The sequence below is a fragment of the Hydra vulgaris genome, chromosome 02 (genome assembly GCF_038396675.1).
Source record: "Hydra vulgaris chromosome 02, alternate assembly HydraT2T_AEP".
NCBI classification, from domain to species: Eukaryota; Metazoa; Cnidaria; class Hydrozoa; order Anthoathecata; family Hydridae; genus Hydra; species Hydra vulgaris.
Genome location: NC_088921.1, coordinates 25,174,921 through 25,200,082, shown reverse-complemented (window position 1 = coordinate 25,200,082; position 25,162 = coordinate 25,174,921). Strand labels below are relative to the sequence as shown.

The 25,162-nt window shown below is 26.7% G+C and overlaps 1 protein-coding gene across 5 annotated transcripts in view; it reads left to right on the top strand.

Moving 5' to 3' along the window:
- LOC101238159 (sodium-coupled monocarboxylate transporter 1) overlaps positions 1–24,756 on the top strand; it is a 50,503-nt gene extending 25,747 nt beyond the window's left edge. For 2 of the 5 annotated variants that reach the window (XM_065790396.1, XM_065790397.1), the window contains 12 exons: positions 3,472–3,694; positions 3,808–3,948; positions 4,490–4,625; positions 15,201–15,289; positions 18,172–18,284; positions 20,756–20,826; positions 21,594–21,680; positions 21,831–22,021; positions 23,318–23,427; positions 23,613–23,749; positions 24,358–24,395; positions 24,452–24,674. In XM_065790396.1, coding sequence (XP_065646468.1) covers positions 3,546–3,694; positions 3,808–3,948; positions 4,490–4,625; positions 15,201–15,289; positions 18,172–18,284; positions 20,756–20,826; positions 21,594–21,680; positions 21,831–22,021; positions 23,318–23,427; positions 23,613–23,749; positions 24,358–24,390 — 1,257 coding nt within the window. In that variant the 5' untranslated portion in view covers positions 3,472–3,545 and the 3' untranslated portion in view covers positions 24,391–24,395; positions 24,452–24,674. Of the gene's footprint in view, positions 1–3,471; positions 3,695–3,807; positions 3,949–4,489; positions 4,626–15,200; positions 15,290–18,171; positions 18,285–20,755; positions 20,827–21,593; positions 21,681–21,830; positions 22,022–23,317; positions 23,428–23,612; positions 23,750–24,357; positions 24,396–24,451 lie in introns of all 5 variants that reach the window. The other 3 variants (XM_065790393.1, XM_065790394.1, XM_065790395.1) reach the window with 3 other exon arrangements.
- The last annotated feature ends 406 nt before the right edge of the window (positions 24,757–25,162 follow it).

Genomic DNA, 25,162 nt, shown 5'->3' with positions numbered 1-25,162 from the left:
ACCACTACAAGGAGGAAGCTACTTAATTGTGGTTATAACCCTCTCTCAACTCTATAACTCTGAAATATGAACCTTGATGAACAAGGCCGCTTCGCAGAGATACAAGTTGAGTGCAGTACTACCAGAGACGTGGTGAGGATTGAACTTGAAACCTCTCGCTTATGAAGTGAGTGCTCTACCACTACACCACTACACTACACCACTAAGACAGAAATATTCGCAAAACTTACTTCAATGACAAGTGAAAATGACAAAGTTTTACCATGCTTAAAAGAATTATGTTCACATTATTGCACAATATAGCTAACTGGAGAGTGTTTTGTTATAGTGTAATGAATGATAGCATTGATTATTGATTATAACTCTATGTGCATTTAAAATCTGAGTTTCATTGTATGACAAAGATTAACGATTTATTGAATAATGACCCGGTATTTTTTGTAAATAATAAAAGAATATTTCCATTTCTACCAACTGTACTACACTCTGTATTAGAATCAATGCTTATTTGAAACAATTCAAAAATATCAGTTAAATACTTTTTGCATTCACCATAAAGCACAAACTTCTTTTTCAGACCCATGATAGCGAGAAAAATATATTAGATAGAGTAGTTTATTTTTTGATAAGTAAATAATAATATTTGGTATATTTACCATTATTTTAGTATATTAAAATAATGTTAAATATACTGACATTACAGTTGCTAACTATATTACAACTATTTAGTTCAATTATATAATATATAATGTATTAGAATGATAACTTTTTTTAAATCTTGTATGGCCATGGTGCCACACAATGAGTTTTAGACTAAAAATAAAAGATTTCTTAATTATAATAAAAAAAAAGTTAAAAAACTTTCCCCTAAAAGAAAATTTTTTTTTTTATGGTTTTAGGTTATTTTAATATAGAGTCGTGTTTTTCTAATAAATTCTAGATGCTTAAAAAAATAGTTCCAGTATAACTTTTAAATCTTATTACAAAAAATTAGTTTTTTTACTGTTTGTTTTTTCAGTTTATGCATTAACCATAATTTCTTGCACTGTTTTTACTTCATGTTCTGCAGAAATATTGGATCTTGCAGTGTTTAAAACAGTTTCTTGACTACACCAGTGTCTTAAAATTTTTTTTTTACTTTTACATACTGGTTAACTGCAGCTAATAAAATTTGATAGTTTTTTCTATTATAATAGTGATTGGAAAACCAAGTATTCATCCATTCACCAGTAATAAAATTTCATACTGTTGCAGTAGCTACTGACATTCTGGCAATAAAATAAGTGCCAGTAATGGTATAATTTCTCTTCAATTTCATCTACCATTACTAATATTTGGAAGAGCTTTAAAATTAATTTTGGGGAAAATCTTTTTTTATCCACATAATATCTGTAATGATGCCCTAGTTCACACAAAAACCTCTTGACATCTTGCCATACCACTGCTGGTAAAATGATGATTGATGTTGGCTATTTGAAATTGTTAACCAAGACATCATTATTTTGTATGAGTTCATCAACAAAGACGTAGTTTATATTTGATGACAACGTTTTGCCTCCAAAAATTCATCAATGATGGTGGCAACCAATATATGTGGAACTTCCAAATTCTTGGCCATAAACTCTTCTTTTAAATATGCTACAACACCACCTTTTGCTTCAGTATTTGTGTTTGTTGTGTCACAAATAATCACGTTTTTTGTTTCCCATATATCAAACTCATTTCTTTTTTTACATCATTGCTTCCAACAAGGCTGCAAGCAACCACTATAATAGTTGGAAGTTACTGGAAGAGAAAAGATGAAGTTTGTGAGTTCCAAAGAACTTATGTTTGAGGAAAAAAACTAGATGAATAAGAGTAAATATTTAACAAATTAATCAATCCTTAAACAATTCTTTTGATTTTGTCATTCTCTTAAAGCATGGCTGCCAACTTTTTTTTCTGGTCATTGTTTTTTAAAACTACAACTTGCATTTTTTTCTATTTAATCTTCTTGCAATCAAAATGTAGTGCCCATTTTCCAGATTTCACATTTTCCAGATTTTTTATGATATTCTTTAATTCTTCTTTAATTCTATCAACTTCTTTTAAAACTCCTTTGTAAATACCAGCCTGTGTTGGAGTTGCAATATTAATAACTTCATCTGACAATTGATGACACTTTTTTGCTCTTGTGTGTTAGCTTTACATTCTTAACTAGAGAAACAACTGAAGCGATTGAAACTTTTCTTTTTCTTCTAGGTCTACTGAAAATGCTAGAAGATGAGGCAAAATCATCGTTAGTCTCTCTTTTGTTGTTACTTGAGTCAGAGTCAGTGATTTCAATTTGATACATGATTTTGCTGACAACATTTACTTTATTTTTGATATATTTAGATGGATAGGTTAGAACAGTTTTTGAAGTAACATATCCTACTTTTCCATTACTTTCCACTTACACTTTGTAAAACTTTTTTTCTTCAGTACTCAGCCATACACTTTTTTTATTTGTAATATCAAATAATATTTCATTATAATAGCTGTTACTAATTATCTTTCTGATTTCTGTGGTATTTATGCACTAAATTTTCAACTTTTCTTGAAACTGATTTTTCTGTTATTATATTCACAGACGATAACTTTGCATCTTCCAAAAACAGATTTTTATAAAGAGGCAAAGTAAGTGAACCTCCCTAAAACAACAAGTGCATTTGGAATATTCTAATTAGCTTGTCAAGTGGTTCTTCAATTTTATTAACTTCTGTTCTTTTTGCCTTTGCTTTCTCAAAATATTTTCTTATTTTTGTTTATGATATCACTGCTTATTTTATACATATAAAAAGATTTAAATGATGAAATATTCTTTATAATTTTAAACATTACATAATAAAAAATGTAATTACACATTGAAAACTTTAGCAAGGTTTTGTACAACAAAAGAAAAACTGAAAAATACTGAATTAAGTGATACAAAAAGTAAACTAGCTAGTTTTAAAAAAGTGGTTTTAAGATAGTGGGGGATGTTTTTAAAACCAATTATCAAGTTATATTTAACATCACAGTCCCTAGAAAGAGTTTCATCTCTTAATGTTAAGACCATTAAAAAAAAATTTGATTAAGTTATTAGCCTAATATATATATATATATATATACATACATATATATATACATATATATATATATATATATATATATATATATATATATATATATACATATATATATATATATATACATATATATATATATATATATATATATATATATTATACATATATATATATATATACATATATATATATATATATATATATATATATATATAAATATATATATATATATATATATATATATATATATATATATATATATATATACACACACACACATATATATATATATATATGTATATATATATATATATATAATATATATATATATATATATGTATATATACATAATCAAATTGACAAAATCAATTAATTTTAACAGTTGCAGGAATACAGATTACAGCAACCATCATTAGCACAGGTGTTGTTTGTACTTTTTATACAACATTGGGCGGAATGAAGGCAGTAATATGGACAGATGTGTTTCAAGCTGGTATAATGGTGGCTGGACTTGTTGTTGTAATGGTTATTGGGCTTATAGAAATTGGTGGCTTTTCTAACTTAATTAGAATTGCTACAAATGGGGAAAGGATCAAGCTCTTTGAGTAGGTTCATAAGTGACTTTCTAAATTTAAGTTTAGTTTTTATAGTTTTTAGTTTTAAAGTTTAAATCCATGTTTTTTTTTTGTAGAAACTTGACTATTTAAACTTTTTACAGCTTTAATCCAGATCCAACTGTTCGAAATACATTCTGGACTCTGACTATTGGGGGTTCATTTACTGCAATGCCTTTGTGGACAGTCTGTCAACCTGCTGTTCAACGGTTTCAAGCTGCAAAGAGTATTGCTGAAGCAAGAAAGTATGTTTTAACATTTTGTTTATTAGTTAATATGAGTCTATCTTTATATCTAATTGTTTTTATTTAACGAAAGACAACACAGCAAAAATTAATATTTTATAAAGAAAATATAAAGTAAATAGAAAACAGGGTTTTAAAAGTGGGAATCAAATAATACTACTTGTGACTTCCTTTATTAAAAATGTGATCCATGTAAAGTGTCAAAAAAAAAATTTTACTCAGATATTTTTTTTTGATTTCATTAACACAAAACATAATTTAATCAAATGAGTTGTAGTGTGCCCGTATGCTTATGTTTAAAATACCATTGTGTTTTTTTTTCCATAAGAAACAAAATACCATTGTTATTTTTTCTTGTTGTTATCTTTTATTGCTGCTATTTATTATTTTGATTTTGAGTGGGAACAAAATTGATTTTGGAAACAAAAATTTGTCATTAAGTTGTTAAAGTGTTTTTTTTTTTTGTTGCTAACACTTCAAAAACTTTTTTTTGTTGCACGCTATAAAAAGTATATTTTTATTTACATTGACAACGCAATAGAGCACTTCTAATGAATATACCTGGTCTTATATTCATTGTTTTATTATGTGCTATGGATGGTTTGATTATATACGCAGTTTACCATGAGTGTAATATTGGAGTGAATGGAATAAAAGCTGTAAAGAACAATGATCAGGTAAAACTAGTTATTATTAATTTGGTGTTTGTATTAGTGCCGGTATTTTGTATTTTAATGACAATATTAGTTTCTAAAATGAATAATTACTTAGTTTGACTATGTTCTAATCGCATGTTGGTATATACATAAAAATAAATAATAATTGTTATTCAATAAGTTATTATACATAACATACCTAATGATAAAAATATTACCATGATTGGTTAAAATCTGAGTTTTCTTAAGAACCACTTATTCAATTGTAATGATTTTTTATGGTGCTTACATAATTAGTTTTTATTTCATCATAACTAAATTAAGCCTTAACTTTGCAACGTGCAAGTAATTTAATTTTTTGTTAAGTGACGCAAAGTAAAATTGTGGGGATGATGGCAAATTGTGGGGATGATGATCTTTTTTTGTAGCATTATTCCATAAATCTTGGAAACTTTTAACACTATTTGCTCATTTTCCTCTTTTTCTCAATATTCCCTTAACAATTGCCCAGTGAGAGTCAATAACTTGCTGATTAGGACAGTTTGGTGAACAAGTTTGGTGGGCAATTTTGGTGGACAAGTTTGGTGGACAGTTTGGTGGACAGTTCGGTGGACAATTTTGTTCCTTTGGAACAAAATTGACTCTATTTTTCTTATACCACTACATTACTATTTTGGATCGATGCCAGATCTGGCCAAAATAAAGTTGATTGTTTATGCTTTTAAATAAACTTAAATTTGTCAGAAGCTTTACAACTTTTGATTGTTAATAGTATTGATTACCTGGAAGCATTGAGGGATCTTTTTTACAGCAAGTTTCATCATCTTCACAAACGCTTAAATTTTTTCTCTTAATTAATTTAAGAAAATTTTTAGCTTGTCAAATTACTTTGATTTCTCCATCAAGGGCCCTTTTTGGTAATATTTTCTTGTAATGTGCTTTCAGATTTTTCTTTTTGAACATTCTTTGAACAAAAGATCTACTGCATTTAAACTTCATAGCTTAATCTTATTATGACTGAGTTGGATTTTGATGAATTAAGTCGACTATTGATTATGCATTCATGATTTCATTTTTTCTCAACTGTTGTTATAACTAGTAATATAGTTGTTGAAAACAACAATGAAATAAAAGATTGCTCCATATCCCTCAGTCAGTGTAGCAGCACTCCTTTGTAGCAGCAGGCTATATGATAGTCGATGTATTTGAAGAATATAAAAAATATTTATATTTATATATATATATATATATATATATATATATATATATATATATATATATATATATAACACAACAAGCTAACAGTTCTATTTGTGTTAATAAGATATAATAAGAAAGAATAAAAAGTTTAAAAAGTTCTTGATCAGGAGGGAATCCACTGTTAATCAGAGAGGTAGCCCTCTTATCAATTATAAAATACTGGCCTTGTTAAGAAGCATTACGCAGCTCGCATTTTGCCTGCGAAAAGGCGATTTGCCTACGCGTTCAGCAGTTTTGCGCTACGCAAAAATTTTAATCTTTTAGAATATTTAAATTATCTTTTGATTGTCGTTAACGTGACGTTTATTCGGAAGAAATAAAGTCGTAAGTAAAAGCATTTAAATGCAGTTGTAAACTAATAGATTTTTTGTTTAAAGAAACAGTTTGTTTCATAATTTTTGTTGTTGTTGTTAAAAATTAGTTAAAAAAAGTGTTTTAAGTTTTATATTAAGGAATTAAATATATAAATTCTTTTTAAATATAAAAATTATTTTTAGTCATGATAGTTAGAAAAAAGCAAGATTTATTTTGATGTAAATATTTTATTAATAAGATATTTTTTTTATTGTTAATTCAATAACATAAAGTTTTAATGGCGTTCGTTTAATTTATAAAAATAAATTATGATCACGAATATGTTATCGGTAACTGATAAATAACAAAAAAAAACTCTTTATTGTTTAAAAACATTATTAAAAAGAGTTCACAAATTAAATAGGAAAAAATTTATTAACAGTTAATAAAACAACCAAAAACTACTGTAAAATTATAAGAAAATAAACAAACATTATTTTACGTTTCATGAAAAAAATATTTTTTTCAAAATAAAATTTAGTTCATATTTAAAAAAAATAATAAAGATTTTTTAATAGTGAGAAAAAAACAAACTGTTTGTATGATTTTTAACGCGTTAGTAAAATAACTTTAATTACAATGCGGTACTTGTAAAGACGCTAGTGACGCAATATAACTTCTAACGATGCAAAATATATTTGCTGAGTTGAGTTAATTAGAAATGCGTTACACGTTTTTGCTACGCAGCGAAATCTCGTAACAAGGCCTGAAAATATCAGATTGAGCAATTCGTAAATTATTGGTGATAATGAGCACACCTTATTCAACTGACCAACTTGCAGCTCTAACAGCCAACTGGCCAGGCCTAGGTCAAGGTAACAATGCTACTCAAAAGCTTGATGCTACGATATCAAAACTAATAGCCACAGTCAGTATACTTCTAACCCGCGTATCTGTTCTTGAAAACAAAAATGTTACTCTAAAAGCAAATCTTTTTCAACAGCCAGTCAGCATCTCCGAGCTTGACCACAACTCTTAATTGGGCTAGCGCAGTCAAGCACGGTTCAGAAGCCACTAAAGCAATTATCGCAGCAGCCAACGAAAATGGCTTAATTGTAGAAACCAAATTAAAAAGAGCTATAGTTGCCGGTCTTCCAAAATCCTCTTACAATAATCAGAGGCTAATTTCAGTTCAAAGTATGCTCAAAAAACTTAACTATAATGTTGCTTTTAAAGTTGTTGGGCATTTCACAAAAAGGATCAACATTACCACCAGTTTAACTACAATAGCAGCTGAATCAAATGAATTGATCAACAATGAGTTTGACTCGAATGAGCATTGCAATGATCTCTTATCTAATGCAAAGTGACTTGCCTCAATAGACGAATTAAAATCTGTCTACATTTACCCAGACTGTACACCTCTCGAACAAGAAACTTTCAACATCTTAAAATAAAAGCGTGCTATCGAAAATGCAGAATTATTGGCCAAAGATTTACTTGAAAAACTCTTTTGATTTGTCATCCATAGCGAAAAAATCAAATGCATTGACACATCCGAAACAGTCAACATCAATGGAAGCAAGAGGAACCCATTCCTCAACTGGAAATCAGCTGCTGAAGCCATTCAGTCGCTCTCAGCATCTCACTAGTTCAACGTTTTTTAACAAGGCCAGCTCTTTCATTAAATCTCACCTTTCGTGCTTCTACACCAATGTAACCTCCCTCAATCCAATAAAACTCAAACTGTCCTTACTTGCAGAAAACAACTCTTTTGACATTATTTTTATCACTGAGACATGGTTCAATGACCAATCAACTCCCTCTCTTCCGAGCTACAACCTCTATTGCTCAGACCGTCGCAACCAAATCGGAGGTGTAGCTATATTCACAAACAATAAAATCATCTCAAACCAAATAGAGGAATCCCTACTACACAAAGATTTTATTTGTTACTATTCAAAACAATTATGGGTCGAACTAAAGCTTCTGAATGAAATTCTGTTTCTAGGCTGCATTTATAGACCTCCATCCTCCGGTATCAAAGCCTTCTCAGAGATTTCAGTGCTATTTTCCATGCCAAAACTTTAGTATCAATCAAAAAATACAATGGTATCATCATTGCTGGTGATTTCAATTTCCCAGAGATTACTTGGACTTCCAATTCAGTCTTTTCCTCTAGTAAAATTGATTGCAGTTCTTCTTTGTCTCTCTTTTTCAAGATTTTTATTTTCACCAAATCATCACTGTCCCTACTTTCAAACCTGCTAATTGCCCTATGACAAACACTCTTGATCTCATCATATGTGACTCCATATTGTGCTAGCAAAACCAACATTGGTCCTCCAATTGGTTTGTCCAATCAATATCATTGCTCTATCACCTGGCAACACAAACTGGCTTCCAGCGTAAAATTATCACATTTCAACAGCTCTAAATTTATATTCATGCTTGGTAACTACAAAATAATCAACAAGGAATTCAATAAGGTTGATTGGTCATCTATTTTTGAAGACTTAAATGTAGAACGATGTTACCAACTTTGGCTCAACAAATAAAATATATGTTGTCTTTAATTTATCCCTTTTATGCCAAAAAATCATCCCCTATATAACAACCATGGATGACAAAAGAGCAATTATCTCTTATTTATCTTAAAAAATCGCTCTGGTCTTGTAACGTTAGTTCAAAATGAAAAATGACATCCCTGGTTGGGGAATATAGAGAAAAAAAGTTTTTTAAAAAATTAAGTTGTTCTTCTGTGAAATCCTTCAAAATTTCCCTTGCCAATGATAACCGTAACCCTAAAAGACTGTTTTCATACATAAATAGTAAACGCTCTGTAATAGATCAGATCTCATCTATGTGAATCCCCAGTTCTTGTGAGATCATTAGCTCTAACAAAATTACAATAGCCAACTCACTTAACAATCAATTTCAATCAGTTTTCAGCAAAGAGTCATCCAATGACAATCTTCCCTGTTTTGATTGTAAAACTAACACAATCCTCAATAGCATATCTTTCAATACTCTGGCCACTCTAATGGAACTCTCAGCACTAGATATATCTAAATCACTTGGTGTAGACAATGTCAGTCCTCACATTTTACGCTTTTGTTCTACCTCAATGTCTTCTCCACTTACTCTCATCTTTCAAAAGTCATTTGACAATGGTGTAATTCCAAGCTCATGGTCCAAAGCAAATGTAACACCTTTATTTAAGAAGAACACCAGAATCGACCCATCAAACTACAGACCAGTGTTCCTCACCTCGATTGCGTGTAAAATAATGGAGAAACTTATTATGAAGGCAATCATACAGCTTCTAAAATCAAACAATCTTTTATCAAATAGTCAACATGGATTTTTAGAGAAAAAGGTATGCATTACAAATCTCCTTGAGACAATGGACTTCTTGACTGGAAATATAGCCAGAAAGCCACCAGTTGGCGTCATATTTCTGGATTTTGCTAAAGCTTTTGACAAAGTCCCACATCAACAAATGCTTTATAAATGAAAAATGTACAGAATCGAAGGCAATCTTCTTAATTGGATAAAAGCTTTTCTACTCTCCAGGTCTCAACGAGTCATCCTTGGTGTCACTCAATCAAATTGGTTACCTGTGACAAGTGGAGTTCCACAAGGATCAGTCTTGGGCCCAATTTTATTTGTCATTTTCATCAATGATCTGCCAGATGTAATAAGCAAAGAAAACAGTTGTAAGATCTACGCTGATAACACTAAAATCCTAAGGATTATCAACTCACTTGCTGCTCAACTTCAACTCCAATCAGATATTGACCAAATTGTTCATTGGACTAAGTCTTGGCTCATGGAGCTAAACGCAAAGAAATGCATTTTGGCCAAAAAAAAATTAACTACTTTTAAGTACTCAATGGAGTAATTAGGCCCTTGTTCAATAACGACTTGAACTACATTGGAAGCAACCACCTCTGAGCGTGACTTGGAAATTCAAATTACCAATGATCTTAAAGTAGAAACCCAATCCATCATTGCCTTATGTAAAGCAAATCAAATGCTAGGCATCAGATGATTTACAAGCTGTAGCTTATAAATCGTCAATCACATTTCAAAAGCAAACTTTTTGTTGCATTACATCCGAAAAGCTTTTTTTATAACTTTTTTAGGATTTTAATCAAAAAAAAAACTTCTTGATGACAGTTAGCAGATTGTTTAAACCTATGCAATCTCCTAGATAAATATTTTTTCAGTATTATCTTTTTTTTCCAAATTGCACCTATACTTTTTTTTAGGTTTCTGAATATTTTTACCTTTGGCTGGTTTTAAATACCAAAAATTTGATATTATACCACATTTTATGCAAATAAAATTGTTGTTATAGCATCAGATCTCAAATATTTTTGTAAACAGTAACCAGATATTTTGCATTTTAAAAAACAAATAACTTGCTAAAGAGGCAAAAAAATTATTTTGCTTTGTTGCTCTTTCATCAAAGGATTTCTATTTAAAAATGAATAGCTAAGATTTGTTATACATACTGTGCTTCGAAATCTTCACAGAAAATTATATGAAATTTATAAAAACAAAATGTTTGAATTATATTACTTGTATTAAAATTCAAACATGTTGTTACTATAAATTTCATATAATTTTCTGTGAAGATTTCAAAGCACAGTATGTATAACAAATCTTAGCTATTGTAATTCAAACATTCTGTTCTTATGCATAAACAGTGTATAATAAGAATACAAAAATACTATTATTAACAGTACAATATATATATATATATATATATATATATATATATATATATATATATATATATATATATATATATATATATATATATATATATATATATATATATATATATATATATATATATATATGTATATATAAATAAATATATATATAAATTATGCTAGCTTATTCTACAAATAGAGTGCTCAATGTTCTTTTATATATATATATATATATATATATATATATATATATATATATATATATATATATATATATATATATATATATATATATATATATATATATATATATATATATATATATATATATATATGTATATATAAATAAATATATATATAAATTATGCTAGCTTATTCTACAAATAGAGTGCTCAATGTTCTTTTATATATATATATATATATATATATATATATATATATATATATATATATATATATATATATATATATATATGCAGTTTATTTATGAACTATATTCCTACCTATGAAAACATTTTCAGATCCCTTCAACAGATTTACATCCAAAAGCACGTATCAATACTAATTTTTTGAATTTGAAATCTTTTTATTGAAATTTTGGACAAGTTTATATAGTTTAACTAAAGTTAAACTGAATAAACTTGTCCAAGATTATTCTTAAAATATAAGTTTAACTTATATTTATATTTAAATTATTTATGAATTTTAAATGCCTCAAAAATAATTTTAAAATCCATGAAATGCAAAATATAACTTGAAATTGAAATATAAAATGAAAATATGTGAAAAATATAAATGATGTTCTTAACTAAATTTGTTATTTCTGCCTCACTATATGTCATCATATTAAAATTTGCTTGGCTTCAATTTTTTCTGCCTATGCCATATCCAGTAGTTTATATATCTATGCAAATGCGCTGAAAAAATTATTTTTTAATTATGTTGAAATTAAATAACTTCGACACGTTTATCTTTAGTAAGGTTTTTATATTAGCAAAACGCTTTTAAATAAAGTAGCTAATGATTTTATTTAAAGTATCATTGAAAGTTGTATAAATTTTTATTTATATTATTTAATTATAAATTTTTTTATAAGTAAATTATAAAAAGTAAAAATAAAAAAAGATAATAAACTTTTAATTTTATAAGCAATGGCTTAAACTGTGGCAGTCTCTTTAATAAAGTTTATATAAGAATCATTTAAGTTAATTAACTTGAAAAGTAGAAATATTTTGTTGAGAGGAAGAAAAAAGTCAAACTTTTTTGAAAGCTGTTTGAATTAAATAACTTTGATCTTTACTTATGTTTTTATATTATTGGAATGAGTTTAAATAAAGTAACAAATCTCTGCTAATGGTTTTTTACTATAATATTAATGAGTAATAATATATATTTTATTAAATTTAGATAATTTTGTATTATTTATAGGGGGAGGGTTCAGTTTAAAAGTACGTACTTCAATTTTCTTATTTATCACAATTAACCAGCTAATCAATATAAAAGTTAAAATTCTGACTAAAGATCCTTGTTTTCTAACATAAAAGATGTATGGTATAGGGAGAAGAGGGTATAGTTTACCTCTATGCACACCCATGCATGGGTGCCTGCAGGATTTTTTGATGTTCCAGATAGGACACTTTTACACATTGTGCAAACTCCAAACTTAAGTATGTTTATACCTATGCCAAATGAAGAGTTCTTGCAAAAAATTGGGATTGCGGAAGCCTGGGAACAAAAAAGCTCTAAAACATTCTATAACTTGTTTTGCTGCAGTTGTCTTTTTATTCGTTACTCACCTTTAACTCTTTTGTGATTTATTTCCTGGACAGAATAAAAAATTAGAATGTGATGCAATCTTTGCTATATGGTCCACTAGTAAAAATTGAAGAATGGATAACAACCTTGAGAAATGGACTATTCCTTGAGGCTATTATTAAAAAATCAGTTAAAATTAGGAAAACATTGTGGGAGCCCTTTTAGTCTTTAATCAGAAATTTTTGTTGCAAATTTTTGTCTCATACTTGTAAAAAAATATTTTGTGCAAATCAAAACAGGGAACTTCTATTTTAAATACAGATTGTAAGATTCTATAGCAAGCCAACAATTTTCACAAATTGATTCTAAAGTATATCAAAAATAAAGTAAAATAAAGATCAGGCTGCTTCTTGTTGAACTGTGGGATTTTAGTCAACAAAAAATTAATTTAATTAATAAAAAATTATACTAGTGATTAACAGTATTCTAAAGTTCAAAGTTGTTATATTATCACCCATTTTTTAACAAATTATTTGAGCATTGAAGGCTGCTTGATTTATCATATGTGAAAATTTACTTATTTTCATTCATCTTTATTCAATGTCATCATTCGGACACTTTTATCAATGCCTCCCTCAATTTACATTGTAACCATCAATAACTAAAGGAATCTGCTTTTCTTTTCTTCTACTTTTCCAGCTCTTAAGACATTTTTAGTCCCATCATTATTGCAAGTTGATATGGTATGCACATCATTATTGCTATTTGACATAGCATGTACATCATTATTGCAAGTTGACATGGCATGCACATCATTGTTGCAAGTTGACATGACATACACATCTTTTTTATCTTTCCAATGTGATATCATTATATTTATTTTTTCTTTGTATAAAACTATTCGGGTTTTTTTCTAACCTTGTTTTGATAGAAATAGGTAAACCTTTTCGGTCTTTGTGAATTGTTCCTATGTTATCTGTAGATCTTAGAAAAAAAGCAGATGAAAGCTCATAAGAAGAATACCAGTTGTTAATGTATAGTTTGTAGTCCTAGTCAAGGAAGCCATCCATAAGAAACAACTTTTGTTGGAACATAGAGATAATCTGAGCCTAGAGTATTAGTTAACTTTGTTCCTGTATATGAAATTGATTTCAATACGTATCCTGGGTCTAACTTGCACAATAAAAAAACGTTATTATGCCAAATTTTCCATTTTTGTTGTGAATACACTGTTTCCAAGGTAGCTGTCCTTTCCACAACAAATGTAACTCATCCATAGATGTAGGTGTATACACTTCTTGCTATATATTAGTTAGATAATTCCATACTAGCTTATTTTGGATAGAATAGTTTATTTGGTAATGTAGTAGAATCAACAAAGTGATTAAGTTTGTCAATTAACTTTAACTTGTTATAAAATAACAACCGCTTAGTATCAGCACTTGCAAACAATAGATTTGTGATGTAATAGATTTTGTATGTGTGCTTCCAAAGTACTCCATTGTATAAAAAAAATTGCAGTATACTGCCTTATCTCTTAAACTGTTACAAACAAGCAGTGCCTCATTCTGGAGTTTGATGATAATTATTTTTTATTTATAATTTGAGAAACAAATCAATTTGTCTCATTTTCGATAAAATCACAAATTTCACCTGTAAAATAAAGTTCAAACAAACAAAGAGGATAACTTTTTACTATAGTCTGGTTGTACCCAGAAACACTGGTAAATGCAAAATGTTGAACTCCATTAACTAGAACTTAGAGCATCAACCAATGCAGGCATTTATTCTTCTAAGCTTAATTCTAACAATTCTGGTTCTGAATTTTCTCCATCAGAAACATCAGATAAACTTCATTCTTATTCTGAAACCTCATTCAACTCTTCATTTTTATCTAATGTATAAATCTCTTTGTGAATAAATATTTTCTTTTTTGACAATAATTTTTGCACTGAAAGAACTTACTTATCTGGCATATTCATAATAAAAGCGAGCACATGTAAAAGTGATATATTGAAACAAAAGCAATTATCTTATTTGTAATTATCTAGTAATAAATTTTGTGGTGATTAGATGGATAGTTACTGATGAATAAGAATGAAATATGAGATGATGCATAAAACCATAACATTATGGCATGGACATTTGGGAGCCAATATCAGATTGCGTAATAATACGCCATGGGCTGTTAAAGGGTTAATAAATTTTTTTTTAAATTTTTAAGATTATTTTTTTTAAATATCCTTATTACAAAATTTATGAAGTAAAGTAATATCTATTGTTTATTTATTTATAAAATTTTCGATGCCTAATAAATTATAAAAAAGTAATTAGGTCTTTAAATTATTTTTTATTTTTATTTTTTTATTACAATTATGTCCAATTTAAGTATTATAGTTTAAAATATTTTATCAAGGTGTTTCTTTATTATTTTAAGGTGCTTCCTTATTTTATTAAGGTGCTTCCTCATTATATTAAGGTGCTTTCTTATTTTATTAAGATGCTTCCTTATTTTGTTAGGGTGCTTCCTTATTATATTAAGGTGCTTCCTTATTTTATTAAGGTGCTTCCTTATTTTATTATACACAAGGCAAGTCATTTAAAAGGTGTTGCTGGTTTGTTTACATCATGCTTATTTAGTGGTGCATTAAGGTATTTTATGTTTATTTTTATGTACTTATATTGTTTTCTGTACTTTTATATATTAAGAAATATATCTAATATTGAACAAATTTTATTGTTTTAAAAATATATTATAAAAAGAAAAAATCTACAAAATATTTGAATATTTGAAAGTAAATAGAACAGTGCATAAGCGAATAGAAAAGTGCACAAGTCGAAAGTGAATAGAACAGTGCAAAAGGTGAAAGTGAACAGAACATTACACAATGCAAAAGTGAGTAAAACAGTGCACATGTAGTAAGTGACCAGGGACCCAACAATGTCCCTGGCAAAAAAATGAAACTTTTTTCAAGCCTGGCAGCAGCCCCGGTAAAACTATAAGATTTTTCAGGATTTGATAGCCAGGGATAGAAAAAAATTTATAATATTTATATATTATAATTTTATGCTTACATTTACTATTTATTAAATACTGGCATATATTTATATAATATCGAACTATAGTTTACTTCCAACAAGATTGCAAGCAACCACTATTAAACTATAGTTACTTTAAAATAGATAATAATTCAAAATACTTGGAAATAGTTAACTGAAGATCTAAAAAGTTGTAGGTTGTGTATAAAAAAAAAGCATGAAGATGGCTAAAAGTTATAAGGTTTTTTTGATGTGCAAGGAAAAAAGCTAGATTAATAAAAGTTTTTATAGAATGAAGGGACAGATACAGTAAAAGGATGCAACTTGTTGAATATGAAACAAGCAAGAATGAGTTTTGGTTTATTGTAATAGAGATGATAGTTTGTTTGAGCATTTACCATGATGGTATTTGTAGAAAAAAGAAAGAAATGCAACCTTACAACAAGGGGAGAGTGGCTCAAGCTTAGCAGATAAAGCAGGTCTAGTTACATTTACAATGTGCTCTTTCAAAGGGTTATTCATTATTATAGAAATGCCACATGGCAATAAGTTTTTGCAGTAAACAAATGAGTTTTTTTGCCCAACAAAAATTGCAAGTTTTAAGTCCGGAATTTAAATCCATTAGCCAATGCAAGCCTTAGGATGTTACAGAAGAGAGATCAGATTAAAAATTGGCTGCTTGATCTAAGCAATCAAAAAGTTAGGATTTTTGTCAAAACAAAAGTATAAAGTTGAGTCGTCAGCAATTAGAGCCACTTTAGATGTTATATTTTCTTGAAGATTGATATTGTAGATAAGAAATAATATAGGAGCAAAGATAAAACCTTGTGGTACCCTTGAAGTTACTTGAAATTAAGAAGAGTGTAGGCCTTCAAGAATAAATTTAATACTGCAGTTAGAAAGAAATAATTTAATTATTTCAAAATCTTTATATAAAGAAACTAATAACAGAGTGAAGACTAATCATAGGATAGTTAAAGAGGTCAAAGTGTTTTCTAGAGTTTTGAAAAATTGGAACCACTTATTTAGCACGTTTTATTAAAATTAAATAAATTAAAATTTTTATTAAAATTATTAAATTTTTATTAAAATTATTAACGTTTTATTAAAATTATACGTTTTATTAAAATTAAATAAATTAAAAAATTAAATATTATTAAATATTATATAATTAATAAGATTAAATGTTAGACTTACTTATGTTAATGACATTGTTGAAGACTATTTAAAAGTCTCTAGAACCTAACATCTGATATAAGATACAAGATTTAGTAAACTGAGAATAACAGAGCTTAACATCAGATGAGACCTTTTTACATTGACTTCTTGGAATAATAAAAGTACATTTATTCTTAAGAGAGACGTCCTTGTGAAAAAGATGAAATAAATGATTAATGAAGCAATTGCTAAAAATGGTAAAAAAAATATGGATTAGAATGAGGTTTGACTTGAATAAAAGCTTCCAAACTTTTAGTCCAGATGGAATAATAGCTTCTGAGGTGCGCTTTATGCATACATATTCTGGATATAAACATACATGTTTGCTATTTATTTAGATGCTGGCATTTAATATCCTCTCATATTTATATGAACTTTAGTATTTATATTATATATTTTGAAAATGATGATAATGACAATTATGGTGATCATGTTGATCATAATGATGTTATTATACACATATATATATATACAAAATGTAACAAATTTTGAATAAAAAAATATATTTTAAGATGTATAAATGTTTATGAAGCCCTGGTCACAAACCCTGCGAGGCCATGGCTATATTTTATTATACCCGGACCCGTCCTTAGCCCTGGCCAAATATCAAACCTGGTCACTTACTATGCACATGTTAAAAGTAAATAGAACAGTGCACAACCTGAAAGTGATAAGAGGTCTCTTTTCTAATCAATGCACAAGCCAACATTTAAACATTTTACTCTCTTCATGTATATGTTTTGAAAGTATTTTTCACTGAACTTTCATTTGCTTTCCTACATTAATATTTCTTCCCATGTATAAAACGAAGTGTAGATAAGTAAGGAGTTGTATGGCGTAGGAATATCATGCTTGACATGGTGTTTGAGGTGTTTATATACTGATGGTGTAGATTTAATGTTAGTAATAAAAAGACATTTAATAGAATATTTTTTTTTAACAATTTTTTACAGTTACTTAGGTGATGTCTTTCAAATAATTGAGATTTTGATTACAAAGATTTATCAATAGTTTTATGTGTCATTGCAAATAACATTTTAAAATCTTATGTAACAAGTTATACATTTATATAACTATATTTTTTTTATGAAAATTATTTTTTAATATAATAATTTTATCAAAAGTTATATATTTTTTAATAAATTTTTTTTGGCATGTTTTTATTCTTGTTCTTTTAATTTTAGTCAATATTTAAGAAGCTATTTTTAATAATAAAATAAATCTAAGTCTTAGTGTACATGCTATAATTTTTACAGTTCTAATACCTTTTAAATTAGCACAGCATCTTCTGGTTTGAACTCAATGGCTGCTGTTGCATTAGAAGATATTGTAAAAAAGATAAAACCTGGTATCTCTGATCATGTATCAACAATTATTTCTAAAATTATTGGTAGTTGCTCTTTGTATTTGAATTGCAACATGCATATTGTTTATCATACCCTTGTTTAAATTGTAACTTTCTTTTTAGGTTTATCTTTTTCTCTTTTTGAGTTCTCCTCCCATTTACTTTATGTTTATTGAGGAATAAAAGTATTAATGGTCATCTGTAAACTTCTGATGCCATGTTGTCCAAAAATAATAATAATAATAGACTAGAAACATATTCAATGTGACCATAGACCGTAGTCAATGTATTTTCATGGAATATTGATAGTTATATTTTTACAACTATTGTTTTTAAATGACAGAAAATAATGTGTTTGACATTCACAATCTGATGTATAAAATCAGTAAGACATATTTATCCTGGTAGTTTATTGTTGACAGCGGCAGTAAAATGTTGACAGATGTTGATGCTCAGGTTAGTCATAGTGAGGCATTAATAAATTTTTAATAAAGTTTCAATTTGATTTATATAAAACTTGTCTTTTTTTTTACATATATGTTAAAAGAAATTGATTGTCATATAATTATCTTACCTGACCTGTGGTACTTGGATTTGGGTTTAGGAAAAATAAAAATGAGTTTCTTGACAATTTAGCTCCAAAAATCAAAGTTCATGAATCAAATCATGTTTGGATTTTAAAAATCTTATTTGGGTTTACAAAATTTAATTTGCTTTTAAAACATTTATTAAGTAACTTTACAAATTAAATCTTTTTACAAATTTTGTCTTTAATAAATAATGACATATATATAATTCATAAGTTAAATCTTTAATAATTAATGACATATATTTTTAAGATGGATGTAATATAATGGATAGAATATGCTGTTTTTTATTTTTCACAAACAGATATAAACATTATAAATTATATTATTAAATTACATCACATTTTACTTATATATTAGTTCATTATATATATTAGTCCATTTTTTGATTTTTTCAAATTGATTCAAATTGCTTATGCTTAGAAATATTATTTAGTTATCATGCTTAGAAGTATTATTTAGTTCCTAAATGAGATATATTTTTAAAAGTAACTTTTAGCTCACAAATGAATTCTTTAACAAGTAAAAAATCATTTTAAATATTGTTCATACTCATGTGTTATTTAAACTTATTTAAACATTGTAAAATTTTAATCATGTTTAGATTTTTAAAAGTTTTGGTTTTGTATTCTGTAAATTTATAGTTGAACATTATTGAATTTTATTAAGAACTTGATCGTGCATAGTATAACATCTTGATTGACCAAGGTTAGTAGGAACATTTATATATATATATATATATATATATATATATATATATATATATATATATATATACATATATATATATATATATATATATATATATATATATATATATATATATATATATATATATATATATGTATATATATATATATATATATGTTTATATATATATATATATATATATATATATATATATATATATACATACATACATACATAAATACATACATACATACATACATACATACATACATACATACATACATACATACATACATACATACATACATATATATATAATATATATATATATATATATATATATATATATATATATATATATATATATATATATATATATATATATGTAATATATATGTGATATATATATATATATATATGTAATATATATATATATATAAAATAGTTTATATATATATATATATATATGTGTGTATATATATATAAACTATTTTTAATATCATAGTCTTATACAGCATTTTTTTGGGTGCAATCTATGTATGTATTTCAGGCAGTTTACTTCTTTTAGAACATTGTTTCTGGCAAGAGTTGGAAACCATTTTTTTTTATAATTCAATAAATATTAAAAGGCTGCAACCAACGGCTTGTGGTCAAAGTTAATAAAGAACAAACTGTTGTCAATGATGTGTGAGAGCAAAAAAGTTAAATGTTTGAAAACGCATGCTAAATAATAAGATCCTTGGTTTAAACTCTAAGCTTTTCAGTTTAGTAATTTTAAAATAACAGTTATATTCTACGAGCGATAATATTCGATAATGTCATAATATGTATGTCAATATGAGTCAAAATGCAAAGAATATAAAAGATGTCTTAAAACTTAAACACCCCAACAAACCCCAATTGCAGTGTTCCAATAATCCGGCATTTAACCAGTTCTTAAACAAATTATTTAAGGTATACTGTGTACAAAACTTTTTATATATTTTAGCTTTACGAACCTTTGTAACATGTTTGTATAAATACACTGCTCATTAGTTGTCGTAAAAGTTTGAAGTTTCAACTAACCCCTTGTTTCATCTAACCCCAGTCTCCCCCTTACACATTGTCAAATCTTGTTTGTACTTAACTGAGCACAAATCATGTTCATACATAATGTTCCAAGCTTTAAACCTACTATTACATCTTATGTATTAGTAGGTTTAAGGCTTGGTATTTATTTTTAAATTTTTTTACTTTAAGCTTGCTGTTTGGGGGCTGTTGTTATTGGATTAGCATTCTTGGTGTCATTGTTTGGTTCCATGGTTTTGCAGGTGCAGTATATATGTAAATGTATATATAAACATAAATATATATATATATATATATATATATATATATATATATATATATATATATATACATATACATATATATATATATACATATATATATATATATTTATATATATATATATATATATATATATATATATATATATATACATACATTTATATATATATATACATACATTTATATATATATATATACATTTATATAAATATATATATTCATATATATATATTGAATCGAATACATTTATATATATATATATATATATATATATATATATATATATATATACATATATATATTCATATATATATATATATATATATATATATATATATATATATATATATATATATATATATATATATATATATATTTATATATTTATATATATATATATTAGGGCCCTGCAAATCACCTTTTATGTTATCGAGTCGAATCTGAATCGAATCAGGCGTTAATTTACAAATCGAGTCGAGTCTCAAATCAAATCATCATTTTGAGGATATCTATGTTTTAGTTAATCTTAGATTTCCTCAAAATGCTTATTGGAATCGTGATTTAATTCGATTTGCAAATCAAGAGCTGCTTCTAATCGTGATTCGATTTGAAACTAAAAATAGTGATTCGCGGTACCCTAATGTATATATATATATATAATTTTAATATGATAAAATTCATAAATAAAAATTGATAACATAATAAGACTACTTTCATTGAGTGATTAATGAATTTACATTTTTTTTAGCTAGCATATAGTATTTTTGGTATTGTTGGAGGTCCTTATTTAGGTTTATTTTTTCTCGGAATAATGGTTCCGTTCTCTAATGCAAAGGTAACAATAGTCAGAATTGTTCTCAAGCATTTATTTTATTTATGATAACTTTTGTAATTAAAAGTACAAGGGCAATTTTTTTTGTAAATTATTTTTTTTTATAAAATTTTTTACTTTAAAAACTTTTCTTCATAAATATTATCATGTTAGGGAGCTTATTGTGGTGCTTTGTTTGGTGTATTTTCTACACTATGGGTAGCTATTGGTGCTTTAATGTATCCTCCAAACAAACGCGAAGCTGTAATACATGTCTATAAGTGTTTTGGATTTAACAACACTAACACAACCATGGATTGGCAAAAAGGAAGCGGAGAAATTAGACCTGTTTATAAAACACCTGAGTAAAAATTTTTTTATGTTTATTAATTTTTTGTATGGATTGTGTGTTCTAATTGTTGTATTACATTGTTTGTAATACAACATGTTTCGAAACCAGTATATCCTATTTCTTATAGTATATATATGTTATATTTTACTACTAATAATAGCATTGTTTGTTAAGGATTAATTAGGGAAGAAGGTGTATAACGAGTCTCTCAAGTGAAACTGGCCCCTATTAAATCTCTTGCTTAGGCAAAATAATATTTTAACATTACCTTTAAAATATTGTGCAGCAGGCCATAAACATTTAGGAAAACCATTCAAAAAGAAGTTTTTTTTATTATTGTTTTTAGCAAAAAACTTTTGATATTTTGTTGACAGAGTTCTTTCTAAATACGAAAAGCTAATATTTAAAAATTGTGACATTTGATAGTTTGTTGACCAAAATACTGTTTATTAAGGTTATTATATAATACTTTATGGTGTTTTTTGATAATTTCTTAACCTAGTTATCTTGTTATTTTCACAACATTCAAAAATTTATGATGTTGATGGTTACTGTACAAATCTGCATAAGTACTTCAATTTGTGCTAGCTTTTTGTTTTTTCGTAGGTTTCCTAGACACTACATAAAGTGAAAACCAAGCTACGTAAATAAACAAGTTTTTTCGTAGGTTTCCTAGACACTAAATAAAGTGAAAGACCAAGCTACGTAAATAAACAAGTTTTTTCGTAGGTTTCCTAGACACTAAATAAAGTAAAAGACCAAGCTACGTAAATAAACAAGTAATGTTGTGTACTAAAGCACTAAACAATGTCCAACTAATGTCTGCTATTACAAACAATTGTGACTAGGTGTTTTTGATATGGTGGTTTTGTTCACTTATTTACAAGAAAGAGATCAATTGGATATTCTCCCTTAGTTGAGTTTCCTCAAATTGTCAATTATAAATATGATTAGAATAGTTGATGTGTTTACTGTATGGTAAAATGATCAATTTTTAAACAAAACTTTTTAATTTTTGTTTTTGGTTGGATAAGATGGGCATTTAAGACTCATTTTCCGCTAACTCCATGGCAAAAAGGGTCTTTAGCATCTCTTAATTGATTTTTTTTTTTTAATGTAATGCATGCATACATCTTAGATTTTCTAAAAATATCGCTTGTAAATTTGCAGTTTGTTAACTATGTTATGTTTCAGTATGTAGTCTGTTTTACACCACTCTCCTCTAAAATTAATAACAATATATTATTAAACAAAATATATTATTTTAGCATGCCGTTTTTTTTTATATTTATGTTTTGTCTATGTTCAGCATTAATTCGATGCTTTCGTCATGGTACTCTGTTTCCTATCTTTGGTATGCTGCAATTGGCGTGAGTTTCACAGTGGTTACTGGATCACTTTTTTCTTTAATGTTTCAATGTAGGTTGTTTTTTTAATGATTTTGTGTTTTTTTTTGTGTTATTTTAACAAAAAAACTACTTTTTTATTTACTTGTGAGTTTGAATAACTCAGAGTTATTATATATTTTTGTAATTCTTGATGAATGGTGTTAAAAATTGATTTTTACTTAAAATTTTATTTCATTGGGAAATGTTGCCATTTAGGTATATTGTCCGAAGAGCAAAAAATTGTTGACGAAAGACTTTTATTTAATTATGAGGATTTTTTCCAAACATTTATTCCGAACTGCTACAAAAAATCAAAATATCGAGCTAATAAAAATAAGTTAAATAAAAAAACTGTAAGTTTTTAAAAAAACATAAAATTTTTTTTTTTATCAATCAATATTTTATTTCTATATTATATATTCACATGTTATAAAACTATGTTATAAATTTTTTATAAGATTTTTTTTAAAGTTTAAAAAAGATATTATCAGGGCCCACGCTATCTAGTCAAGCGTGAATTTATAACCTTTTTAGCGTTGGCTTTGATTATTCTTAATTGGGCGTTGATGATGCTTTCTACAAATTTTGCAAATTAAAAACATTTCTTATTTTTTTCTTTTTCTTCTCAAAAAAAAAAAAATAAAAAAAAAAAAAAATCTCTCAATCGCAAAAAAGAACGAATCTTATTGGAAACCTGATTAATAGATAAAATAGATAAAGCTACTTTTTTTCTGATCATGCTAGTGTTGCTCCTTATAGATTAAACGATTATAAATAATTCTATTGAGTTTATTTAACTGCATCACTAAAATGTGATCCCTTTAGTTCAAAAATGTTCAATGGGTCCTAATTTTTAATGTGAGTTTATTCGAGTAAATAGGTTTAAAAAAAGTTTCATAGTTTAAACAATATTTTAATATAAATTTTACTTTACTTTTTTTTACTATATGTTTTATTTTAGGACGATTCTATTCTTTTAAAAGATTGGAGTTAAGAAAGGTAGAGACATTGTGTATTTATGAAAAATATATTTTTATTTAATAATATGTATAAAGTTGTTTATGCAGGGTAGCGATTTTTTTTTCCGAATAAATACGAAAGAATGAAAAAGACGGAAAGAAAAAGAATGGCAAATAGAAGACAAATGATGTAAAAAAAATATTATTTGTAAAAGCAGATTATTACACATTTTTATGACAGATTTTCGACATCTTCTTAAGAACTTCATTTTTTAAATCTTTAAATATCTTTGAAGTTACGATAAAAAAAGTTCAGATATACATTTTGAAAATATTTTTGTAAATAAATCGTAAACATGTTGGGTAGTGTTAGCTTTAATAAACGTGTTTTCAGGTGCTTCACTCTAAATATTTATTATTGCGCAACAATTTATTAAAATGTGAGTTCAAAAATACTATATTATAATACCATCTGTCCAATTCTGCATAATACAAGTCATGGCCAAACCTGCATAATACAAGTCATGGCCAAACCTGCATAATACAAGTCATGGCCTATTCTACATTGAACATTTCTATACTTGTTCGTTATTTACTTCAATATTTTCATTTTATAGTTTTAAGTAAACTTTGGGAAAATAATTCATTTTTTAAAATCTTTTAAATTCATTTAAAAATTTTAAAAAAGATTAACGTTCCATACTTTAACGTATACGTTAACGTTCTTTAACATATAACATACGATAACGTTCCATATAATCTCTTATCGTAAATTTCTAATAATGAGCGAAGTACGGTTAATATGGA